This window comes from Phycodurus eques, chromosome 1 (assembly GCF_024500275.1).
Source record: "Phycodurus eques isolate BA_2022a chromosome 1, UOR_Pequ_1.1, whole genome shotgun sequence".
Lineage (NCBI taxonomy): Eukaryota > Metazoa > Chordata > Actinopteri > Syngnathiformes > Syngnathidae > Phycodurus > Phycodurus eques.
The window spans coordinates 29,429,839-29,441,905 of record NC_084525.1 but is presented as its reverse complement, the minus strand read 5'-3'; the positions used below and the strand labels follow the sequence as shown (position 1 = coordinate 29,441,905).

Sequence of the window (12,067 nt, the reverse complement as noted above, 5' to 3'; positions counted from 1 at the left end):
CATACACATCCAGCAGCAATTAATCACCGAGTTTGAGATCAAATTCAGTATAATAAATGAATTATCGTAACTGTTTTAGAACTTTTGACGTTATTATTTTGTCAAATGAATTTCAACTGTGGTCAAGTACATATTTTCACAGATATGTACAGTACTGTGCAACTGTAGATGTCTGTAGGGTAGTTTTATTAATGCTCTAATGACCATCTATAACTACAATGTCACCTCATAAAGCGACCAGCAATAAACCAAGGCCAAACAGTTAAAACATGAGTTAAAAAAAAAAAAAAAAGAACACTAAAAAGATATTCCCGTGTCCTTGTGTGTGTAGGGGCAGAAAGTGTACTTGATACCATAAATCATGACAGACTGATCAGTTCATTGGAACACTATGGGATCAGGGGTGTAACCTTGAATTGGCTCCAAAGGTATTTCAAAAAAAGGCATTAATTTGTGAAGCTGGGCGAGTTTAGCTCCAAATGCTTGGACATTGTGTGTGGTAGCCCCCAGAGGTCGGTGTTGGGACCAAAATTGTTCAACCTATATATTAATGATTTATGTCATGTGTCCCAATTAATGAATTTTGTATTGTTTGCAGATGACACAAATATCTCATTTTCTGGTGAAAAAAAAGCAGCAAATAAGAGATAATTACATTATAATTCAGCAAAGTAAAAACTTGTTTTGATGACAATAAGTTAGCAATAAATTTAACAAAGGCAAAAATAATGGTATTTGGAAATTTCAAATCAAGCAACCCAGTAAATTCTCTCTCCTGTCTCTCTCTGCTCCCCCCCTCCCCTATACAACACATTATTATGAGTTCCACCTTAGTCCTAAAGAGGACATGCTCCCGCTACAACATGATTGGCTGCTGCAGCCAGGCTGGATATGATTGGCTGCAGCAGCCAATCATATTGCAGTGGGGCGTGTCCTGCTTTGAACCCAAGTGTGATTCACAATACAGGAAGTCCTCAATTTCCGAACGAGTTCCGTTCCTACGCTGGCGACGTAACACGATTTTCCGCGTAAGTCGGATTTCACCGCTAAAGTCGAAATTTACGGTGAAATACTTCTGTTACGGGTATTGTCCCACGTGATTGTGACAGCAAGCTCAGTGTGTGTGGGCGTCGATGTGTGAGTGAGACAGGACTGCGAAGGAGGAAGGAGTGCGCGCCGGTGCGAGTGTGTACAGTAGCAAGTGTAGTGACGACGACCGGGGAAGAGTAGCGATTAGCGGAGGACCCGTTGACATTGAATGTGCAGAGGAGTTAATAAAGCCATTAAAGCAACAAATCGATGCTTCGTGCCTTTATTGTTGCCGCCACCCAGCTCAGCTGTGCAACGAGAGAAGGTAGTTAACCCCTGCGTCTCCCGACCATGGTCAGGTGACCGTAGCAGGAAAGGTTAACATTTCGTATAAAGAAACTAAAATACATTGAAATTAAAAAATAAGATGCTGTACTTACCATTACTGCTGAGAGTGTGAAAAGAGGAGGGCGAAAAAGGCAAAGATACTCCCGCCGCACAAATACAGACAAGCACTATGCACTAGCTAAGCAGAAACACTATGGTGCTGGGGACAAAATGGCGGACGAGGCACGGGCGTTGTAAAGTCGAGACGTCGTAGGTCGAGTGCGTCATAACTCGAGGACTTCCTGTAGTGCGATGGCTGCACACACACACACACACACAGTTACAGGCAGTCAATGTGGCGCCCACGGTGAGATTTTATATGGCGCCTCCCTCCAATTTACGTAAGTTTACAACAATGTCGAATACCAATAATTTTTAACATTGCCTTTAATTTATAACATGCCACACAATTTAAAATTATAAAATAGGAAAAAAAAATGATTTGCGTTACTGTATCGTTACTGCCACACAAATCATCCAAGTAACTTGCTGTTGTGACATCATATGGGACAAACCAAAAGTAGCAGCTACTTGACCTCTCTTTTTCACATTTTGCCTCTTTTTTTCTTCTTCCCTGTGTTCTGGACAGTTTTGGTCATTTGTACATGTTTCCAGAGTTCTCTGGGGTCACGTCAACAAATTTGCCACTACCCCAACAGTGAGCAAGCAGTCAGGTATACCAATCAGCCAGAGGAGGGAGGAGTTGGTATTATCATTTGTAATAATATTAATTGGGAATTTCTTTAAATTGAAATCTGTTTTACCATGTTAAAGTTAGTTGTCAAGTTATTAACGGGAGGGAGAGAGAGAGGAGAGCGAGAGAGAGAGAGAGAGAGAGACTTGAGGTGAGCTGATTTTAAAGTACTGTACGTAGTTCAGAATGCTCCTCTTCGTCTATTTAATTGTGTATAAGTTTCATTCTCATTTTGTTTATCTCATTTCGTTATATTGAAGGTGAATACCCCCCCACCAAAATAAAAAATAAAATAAAAAAATAAATTCCACCTGTTTTTATTACAGGCGGCACGGTGGACGACTGGTTAGAGCGTCAGCCTCACAGTTCTGAGGACCGGGGTTCAATCCCCGGCCCCGCCTGTGTGGAGTTTGCACGTTCTCCCCGTGCCTGCATGGGCTTTCTCCGGGCACTCCGCTTTCCTCCCACCATGGTAGGTTAATTGATGACTCTAAATTGCCCGTTGGTGTGAATGTGAGTGCGAATGGTTGTTTGTTTATGTGTGCCCTGCGATTGGCTGGCAACCAGTTCAGGGTGTACCCCGCCTCCTGCCCAATGATAGCTCGGATGGACTCCAGCACTCCCGCGACCCTTGTGAGGATAAGTGGATGGAATGCTTGTAAGGCACCCATAGCTGAGTTTCTTCCCCTGTCTTAGTGACTTTCACTATCCACTGGTCACGTATTCCTTCTTCACTTGGAAAGCCAAAAAAAAACCTCTTGCCGCTGCCTGAACCATTTCTACAATCAAATGCCACACAATAAATCTTCGTGACATCGTTAAATCATACGACAGGATGTTTGGCTTGTGTGACGTCACAGCGCCGGAAAGAGACAAAGACCGGAAGGCGCGGGATGCAAAAAGCAGAAGTCGCATTCCGCATCATATTTATCGATTTAACTGCTGTTTATCCGCCATATAATCACTTTGAAATGGCAGATGTGGTTTGTAATGGGGTTCTAGAGTTATCAAGAAAAATGTTAAAATCTTTGTCCTATGACCTTTAAACAATTTGAAGCACCCTCAGGGAGAGCAGATGCTGTGTTTGTGTGTGTACGTGTGTGTGTGTGTGACAACACACACAACACACAGAGTCTCCGTGTCTCTTTCAGTCACTTGTATTATATCGGTACTAAAAATACCCTGAAAAGTTACCTTGTTTAATATAAAACAAAGCTATTACTGTTCCATTTGGCAAGATCTTTATACCTTTGGATGATTTTGTCACTTTGTGACATTTAAAATCTCCGAAAACGAATACAACCGACTTTTCTCACCTGATCTTGATCAGATGAAAATCACGTGATCAACCCTGATTTTCGATCACTTGATCGGATCTGCACATCCCTAAAAAAGCCAGAGGGCCATGACAACAACTACATTATTTACTGCTTTCCATGCCTATTTACACATGCGCGGGCGCGCACACACGCACCCATGCATGCTCTCTCTCTCTCTCACACTCACACACACACACACACACACACACACACACACACACACACACACACACTACAGAGACAGTTAACAGCAGTATTGTTTCTTGTCACTAATGTGGAGACCATCGCGGGACAGTGACTTGAATTCGATTAAACATCTTTTGGGATTTCCTTAAAAGGCTGTGCACTGATGTTCCCCATCCAGAGGTGCTGCAAAGAGGAATGCGCATATCTGCCCAAAATACACTTTATAGCCAAAAGTATTCGCTCACCTGCCAGGACTCAAATATGAATTTGAGTGACATCCCATTCTTAATCCATAGGGTTTTATAGGACATTACTCCACCCTCTGCAGTTATAACTATCGTTAACTCTTCTGGGAAGGCGTTTCGGAATGTGTTTATGGGAACTTATGACAATTTTTCCACAAGCGCATTTGTGAGGTTACACACTAATGTTTGGGGAGAAGGCCTGGCTCTCAGTCTCTGCTCTAATTCATCCAAGTCTTCTATAGGGTTGAGGACAGGATTGTGCAGGCCATTCAAGTTCATCCACATCAAACTCTCCCATCCTTGACTTTATGAACCTTGATTTGTGCACTGATGTTGGAACAGGAAGGGGCCATCTCCAAACTGTTCCCACAAAGTTGGAAATGTCCAAAATATTAACCTCTTAGCTCCAGTGAAAGGAACTCTGAATGTTTCAGCATACTAAGAGATTTGTGATAATTCCATGCTCTGAACTTTGTGGGAACAGTTTGGAGCTGGTCCCTTCCTCTTCCAACATGCCTGTGCACCAATGCAGAAAGCAACGTCCATAGAAACATGAATGACAGAGTCTGGTGTGGATGAACTTGACTGGCGTGCACAGAGTCCTGACCTCAACCTGATAGAAGACCTTTGGGATCAATTAGAGCGGAGACTGAGAGAGAGCCAGGCCTTTTTTTCCAACGTCACTTTGTGACCTCACAAATGCATCTCTGCAAGAATGGACAAAGACTCCCTACACACACTCCTGAACCTTGTGGAAAGCGTTTTCAGAAGAGTTGAAGCTGTTGTAGCTGCAAAGGGTTGGCCAACGTCATGTTGGACCCTGTGGATTAGGAATGGGATGTCACTTAAGTTCATACAGTATGTGGGTGTTTAGTTGATTACGGGCCTTTTTGTGTCCTTGATGTACAATTTAAAGAAAACATATATTTAAATATATTTTTTTCAATAACCAGCAGTGGGCGTGCCTAATTATAACTTTTGTCTAAAATGTCATGTTAATATTAGTATATTTTGACATTTTTTTTTAGCAGTTTTATGGTGGTATTTTACTGTTTTCACCCTGTCCCTAGCACAGGGTTTGGATATATGAAGCTCTATCGTTAGCTAGCTAAAAGAAAATGGTGCAACCTTTACCATAAATTCCTTAAAATATAGTAAAATTAATGACTTCTCATCATATATACAAAACATTTCAAATTCAGTTTTTTAATTTTTACTAAAATATGTCTGTCCCTTAAAGTTGCTGTCATTACCGCCAAATTGACTGTTTTTAGATCAATACAGTTTATTCAAAATCTGATTCTTTAATTCCCTGTGTCATTTTGTCTTGTCACTCAAGCACATGCTTGGGCAGAGAGAAGTCAGACATTTTGATAATTGGAGGAGTACGTTTTTTCCTCATTTGTACCCTTAAGTCACATCATATTTTTATTGCATGCCATTACCAAACGACTTGTAGTGTTAATATGTTTAAAAATGTTCCTGTAAAAACTTGATAATCATATAAAATGTTGTACAGGACTAGCTAGCTAAAAGAAAAAAGATAACTATACCAGCATAGCATAGTTAGCTAAAAACTTTGAAATGTCATTACCATCACATGTCATTACCATCACAAGATTAATCAATTTTTAATCAATATGCCATTGTGGCAGTAATGACATTTCTCGAGGGTATCTGCCAAAAAGACCAAATTTCAAAACAAATCTTAAATCAATATATATGGACATGAACAGATTCTGAGTCATAGAAAGATTACAATTAAGGTAAAGTAGGTATATATAGTTTTTGTGACATTTTATTTTTGAGAAAAACGAAAATCAAAAGTGCCCGAAATCAAATAAACACCCATATACAGTAAGTCAAAGCAGGTGAGCGAATACTTTTGGCAATATAGTGTCGGTGTGCCAATCTTATGCAATCATATTCAAAAACACTTGAGGCTGTAGTTGCTGCCAAAATTGCATCAACAAAGTGCCTGTACTGTGTAAATGCTGTTAGTGCTTATGTACATCCATCCATCCATTTCTGTACCGATTATCCTCACTAGCTTCGCAGGGGTGCTGGAGCCTATCCCAGCTATCTTCGGGCGAGAGGCAGGGTACACCCTGAACTGGTTGCCAGCCAATCGCATGGCATATATTAATTAACAAACAACCATTCGCACTCACATTCACACCTACGGGCAATTTAGAGTCTCCAATTAATGCATGTTTTTGGGATGTGGGAGGAAACCGGAGTGCCCGGAGAAAACCCACGCAGGCACGGGGAGAACAGTAAATCACTGTTCTTCTTACCAAGCTCTCAAAATGTAACTTCTCTCGCAAAGCTGTGAGCTGGATTGAATCATATCTGCATGACCGAACACAATCTGTATCAGTTAACAACTGCAGATCAGTCTCTTAGGCTAACCTCTGGAGTCCCGCAGGAATCAATATTAGGCCCCCTTTTATTTAGTCTTTGTATCAACGATTTGCCGAGTGTTTGTTCTGAAGCAGAGTGCCTAATGTATGCAGACGACACGGTTTTCTTTGTTCATGGTCACTCCAAAGATACTGTTGCTGCTAAACTCACTAATACAATGTCCTGTGTCACAACTTGGTTGCAGGAGTGCTGCCTACAGCTAAACGTTTCTAAAACTGTAGGCATGTATTTCACTAAAACAAATAGAGTATCACCTGACCCCGACATACTTGTTAATGGAGAGAAAATGCAAATTGTCAGCCAATACAAATATCTTGGGTTAATAATAGATTCACAGCTTTCCTTTAAAGCCCATATTGCCAAATTGTGTAAAAATATCAAATTAAACCTCGCAAATTTTCGTGCAATTCGAAATGAAATGCCAACTGAAGCTGCAAAAATTTACTTATATTCAATGATTCTTAGTCACTTTAACTATTGCATAACCAGTTGGTCCCAGGCTGGTCAGAATGCAAAAAAAACATTGGAAGTTTTGTACAAACAAGTAATTAAAGTGATGGATAAAAAAAAACAAGGCACTATCATCACTGTGCAATTTAAAAAAAAATAGAGTCTTTTAAACTGGGACAGTCTTCACATATTTGCAGATTTAAATTTGATTTATAAAGTACTGCATGATTTGGCTCCAGCTCCTCTGGCTGAGTTCATCAGCCAAAGAAACAGCTCTGAGCGTGTCACTCGAGGCTCTGTCAGAGGTGACTGTCTCATTCCTCTGCGCAGGAGCACTTTCAGTAAGTCAGCCTGGTCAGTGAGGAGCGCTGGTGAGTAGAACTCAGTACCTGAGGAGGTTAAACTGCTTACAACATACAAGGCCTTCACAAAAAAACTGAAAATGTGGCTTGTTAACACCTATAGCTGCCAACACTAAAAGACAAGTATGTTATGATGTTTTTTTTTTTGTTATGATCAAATGATTTTTGGTTTTATTCTCTCTTAATAGTATAGTAAGTCTTTGATTATGTATCCTGTATTATATTGTCTTGTAGATGTATTTTACTGCTTTTTTACATCATGCCCAGGGGACGACAGATGAAAACTAGCCTTCTGGCTAATTCTGGCTTTTTTAACCATGTGTATTTCATGTGTTTTATGAAATTGCATTGTCCCCTTTCAAATAAACTGATTAAAAAAAAAAAAAACGCTGACGCTCTAACCAGTCGGCCACCGTGCCACCTGAGGATAAAAATAATTAAAATAAATAATTAATAAAAAATCATAAATAATGGCTACAATTTTGGAATAAAGTTGTAAAAATAACAAAATATTACAAAAGTAAAGGACTGTCAATACTTTCTGGATGCACGGTACATGTTTTTGGAAACGGCACGAGGCATACATCCCTCGTGCGCGTAAGTCAGGAAAGGTGCGCAGCTATTTCATATATCAAAAGCTATTTCAAAAGCGGTGGGCGACTGGTCCGAGCGTCTACCTCACAGTTCTGAGGACCAGGGTTCAATCCCCAGCCCCGCCTGTGTGGAGTTTGCATGTTCTCCCCTTGTCTGCGTGGGTTTTCTCCGGGCACTCCGGTTTCCTCCCACATCCCCAAAACATGCATGGTAGGTTAATTGAAGTCTCTAAATTGCCCCTAGGTGTGAATGTGAGTGCGAATGGTTGTTTGTTTATGTGTGCCCTGCGATTGGCTGGCAACCAGTTCAGGGTGTACCCCACCTCCTGCCCGATGATAGCTGGGATAGAGGCCCGCGACCCTTGTGAGGATAAGGGGCTTGGAAAATGGATGGATGGAATTACATTCTTCAACGAACACATTCACATTACTGAAAAAACTTCCAACACGTATTTTACTCTTGGATGAACGTGACATACAGGTTTTTGTAAACAAAATAATCTTCAATTAACCTAACGTCCATATTATTGTGAATGTATTATTGTAATCATATTGTTGTAAACAATACAATTCTTCAACAAATATGATCATAAAGACAGTTTAGTGTTTTTGGAGGAAGTTAGAGTAACAATTATGTTTCGCCAACTTTCCTACCTCTTTTGGTGACAGTATGGAAATGTAGTCCTCGTAGATGGAGCGCACCTTCTCCTCAATGATGTTCTTGTTAATTTCCTGTTTGAGGTCTTCACAGGCCAGCCAGAACAGCATGTTCTCCTCACTGTACTCTGTGCGCAAAAACTCCCGAAAAACATTGCGACCCGCCGGGTTCCTCATCAGCTTGTCGAAAGATTGAGACCAGAGCTGCATTTCCTCCACTGAGGGTTTGGTGCTACTGAGAAGGAAAAAAAAGCCAGGAAAAACACTTGGTTACCTACTTTTTCAATCACTAACAACCTGTTTTTGGTCACCCCACTACTGTCAAGTGTGAAGGGGACTGCACACTGATGAACAAATTGACCAAGAACTGGAATGTCACTCAGTGGACAGACCTCCACCAAGGCTAAACTGTAAATTGTTAATTTGTGAAGCATTGTATTTGTATTTATCCGTCCGTTGGTTACTTCCTACTTCCTGCTATGTGGAGGATGATGAACAGGCAGACAGTAATATAATAATAATTCCATTAATAGTGATTCAAATGGTTAAATTAAATTCCGGTATCTGTGACTTTATCCAGATTAAGACCAAAATGTAATGGCTTCTTTCTTGGCCCATACACAACCCCTCTACAAAGTTACTATGGACTAGTGTTGTATGGTGTACTGGCACAAAAAAAAAGTACTGTGGTAGCTCACTGGTGAAAACGATACCATCAAAGGTTTTTTTTAAGTACTGTTTAAAGAAAAAAAAAGAAGAATAAAGCGACAGCACTCTATATAACTATACAGTGGGTATTTTTTGGCCTGTGTGCAGGACAGAGAAATATAGTAAAGAGATGTGTCAACAAACTCCCACAGACCTTCCAGATGCACGCACTCTCATCTGAAATTATTTTGCCTACATACGTAGCCGACAGGCACGGTTAAGCAAGGCTTATCTGCAAGGCTTGTCAGAAAGCTATCTGGCATACCAAGTTATAAAACAAATTCAAAGAGAGACAGGTTAGCATATGACATATTGCAGACTTCCTTTCTAGTCAAACAAGTGAATTATTTTGTGATAAGCAATTTTGTTCCCCATTAGTTTTATTTCTGCATTAATAAATACTGTTGGTCTGTTGGTTGGTATATACTGTATATATATATTAAGGCTGTGGGGTGAAAAAACCCAACAAACTATTGTATATCAATTTGTAACATTAGACATTACGTATCATATTGGAATGAAAAGTACACACCTTTTTCACAACCCCTAGGTACCTGTATACCTTTAATACAAAGTTGAATTTTTATTTTTTTTTCTCGATTTTCCTTATACCGATGTATAAAGATATCGACTTTAGATAAATTGTTTTAGGGGAAAAATGCATATTATACACGAGAAATTACATTAATTGTAACCATGACCGTTATTTTTAAAAGATGGATAAATGTTGTTTGAAGTCGGGAGCCAATCGACATCACCCAATGTGTGAGTTTCTTCTGTGGAGATACTTTACCAGGCCTTCTCTGCAGCCATATTCACTTACTGGTTGTTTTTGGTTTTCTGCCTTTGCGTTTGTCTTGAATGCTAGCAGTGGTTTGCACATCATTGGTAAGAGTCTGCATTCGCAATCATGGAAGCGCCTCTTGATAGTAGATTTTGAAAGTGCTACACCAACCTTCAGAAAATTATTGTGTTCTCTCAATATTGTTTTCATTCAACGAGAAAAGCATTCAGCCATCATCTGCCTCAGTTCTAGTCCTGTGAGGCCGGCTTTAGCTACATGCTAGCATCGCGTATCCTCGGGTTGCTGAAGTAGGTCTCATGCATATCTGATGCATATGCATATCCATCCATCCATCCAACCATCCATTTCCTGAGCCGCTTATCCTCACAAGAGTCGCGGGAGTGCTGGAGCCAATCCCAGCTATCATCGGGCAGGAGGCGGGGTACACCCTGAACTGGTTGCCAGCCAATCGCAGGGCACACATATAAACAAACAAGCATTCACACTCACTTTCTCACCTACGGGCAATTTAGAGTCTTCAATTAACCTACAATGCATGTTTTTGGGATGTGGGAGGAAACCGGAGTGCCCGGAGAAAACCCATGCAAGCACGGGGAGAACATGCAATCTCCACACAGGCGGGGCCGTGGATTGAACCCCGGTCCTCAGAACTGTGAGGCAGACGCTCTAACCAGTCGTCCACCGTGCCGCTTTTTACTTGAAATAGCTTTAGATATATGAAATAGCTGCGCACCTTTCCTGACTTGCGCACACAAGGGAATATGCCTCATATTGAATAGCTGTCAACCTTTTTTCGTCACCCCACTATTGTCAAGAATGAGGGGGAATGTACATGAATGACATGAAAACAAAGAAATTGACAGTCACTTATTGGAACGCAAACCTCCACCAAGGTCAAACTGTTTATTGTTAACTTGTGGAACACCGTATTTGTCTTTGATTGTCTCTGTGTTTGTTTGTTAGTAGACCACTTTCTGGTTTCTAGTTTGATGAACAGGCAAAATATCCAAATATAAGAGATGCTTCCATTATTAATGACTCAAATGGTGAAATTAAATTCCTTTATTTCCTCCTATATCCAGCTCAACACCAAAATGTAATGGAATCTTGCTTAGCCCATGCATAACCCATCTTCAAAGTTAGCATTAACATTGATGCGCCACATTAGTATGTTCAGTGTGGACTCACCAAGCTTCACAGTTTGGTATTGTTTCCATCTTGTTGTCCTGTGATATCCTCTTCCTCCTGTGCCTCCTCCTCTCATCTTCATTCCTGATGGTAAGACTGACATGATAAGATGGCTTTCAGACAGGAAACACACACACACACACACACACACAAACACACACACATAAATCCACTGGTGACAGAACTTTTAACACACACAACCACACACACGGTGTTACTACACTATGCACTGACAACACCCACTAAAGGTGTGTCAACAGCAGGGTGTGTGAGAGAAACATCTCCAGTAAAAAAATAATAAAAAAAAATAAATAAAAAAAAAAAAAAAAAAAAAGCAATGGACTACACAAGTGTCCACTGTCTTATCCACACTTTTGAATCATCTTAACCATCCATCCATCCATCCATTTTCTGAGCCGCTTATCCTCACTCGGGTCGCGGGCGTGCTGGAGCCTATCCCAGCTGTCATCGGGCAGGAGGCTGGGTACACCCTGAACTGGTTGCCAGCCAATCGCAGGTTTTCTCCGGGCACTCCGGTTTCCTTCCACATCCCCAAAACATGCAGGGTAGGTTGATTGAAGACTCTAAATTGCCCATAGGTGTGAATGTGAGTGCGGATGGTTGGTTGTTTCTATGTGCCCTGCGATTGGCTGGCGACCGGTTCAGGGCGTACCCCGCCTCCTGCCCGATGATAGGTGGGATAGGCTCCAGCACTCCCGCGACCCTTGTGAGGAGAAGCAGCTCAGAAAATAGATGGATGGATGGATAGTTTTAACCTGATACAAAAACACGCACGCGCACAGGAGTTTTCTGGATGGGCTGTGGAGTGTGCTGCTAACTTTGAAAGGCACACCAGCAGAGAGTGAAAGCAGAAAACATTAGGTGAGGATTTGTACTCGATTGATATAGTCATTTTATACATCTCACGAGCAATATCCCACGAATATATGGAGTATATTCGATATACTGTATACCCCACCCCTAGTTTGAACATTAACATTGCGCTTAAACAAAAGAAAA

General features: G+C 41.0%; 1 protein-coding gene across 10 annotated transcripts in view; it reads right to left on the bottom strand.

Annotated features, from left to right (window-relative positions):
- Positions 1–12,067, bottom strand: part of rgs19 (regulator of G protein signaling 19) — a 69,177-nt gene that overhangs the window by 5,533 nt on the left and 51,577 nt on the right. For 4 of the 10 annotated variants that reach the window (XM_061686374.1, XM_061686411.1, XM_061686419.1 and 1 more), the window contains 2 exons: positions 11,048–11,143; positions 8,344–8,581 (listed from right to left, as the gene is read on the bottom strand). In XM_061686374.1, coding sequence (XP_061542358.1) covers positions 8,344–8,581; positions 11,048–11,143 — 334 coding nt within the window. Of the gene's footprint in view, positions 1–1,474; positions 1,673–3,460; positions 3,497–8,343; positions 8,582–11,047; positions 11,161–12,067 lie in introns of those variants that run through there. The other 6 variants (XM_061686427.1, XM_061686444.1, XM_061686382.1 and 3 more) reach the window with 6 other exon arrangements.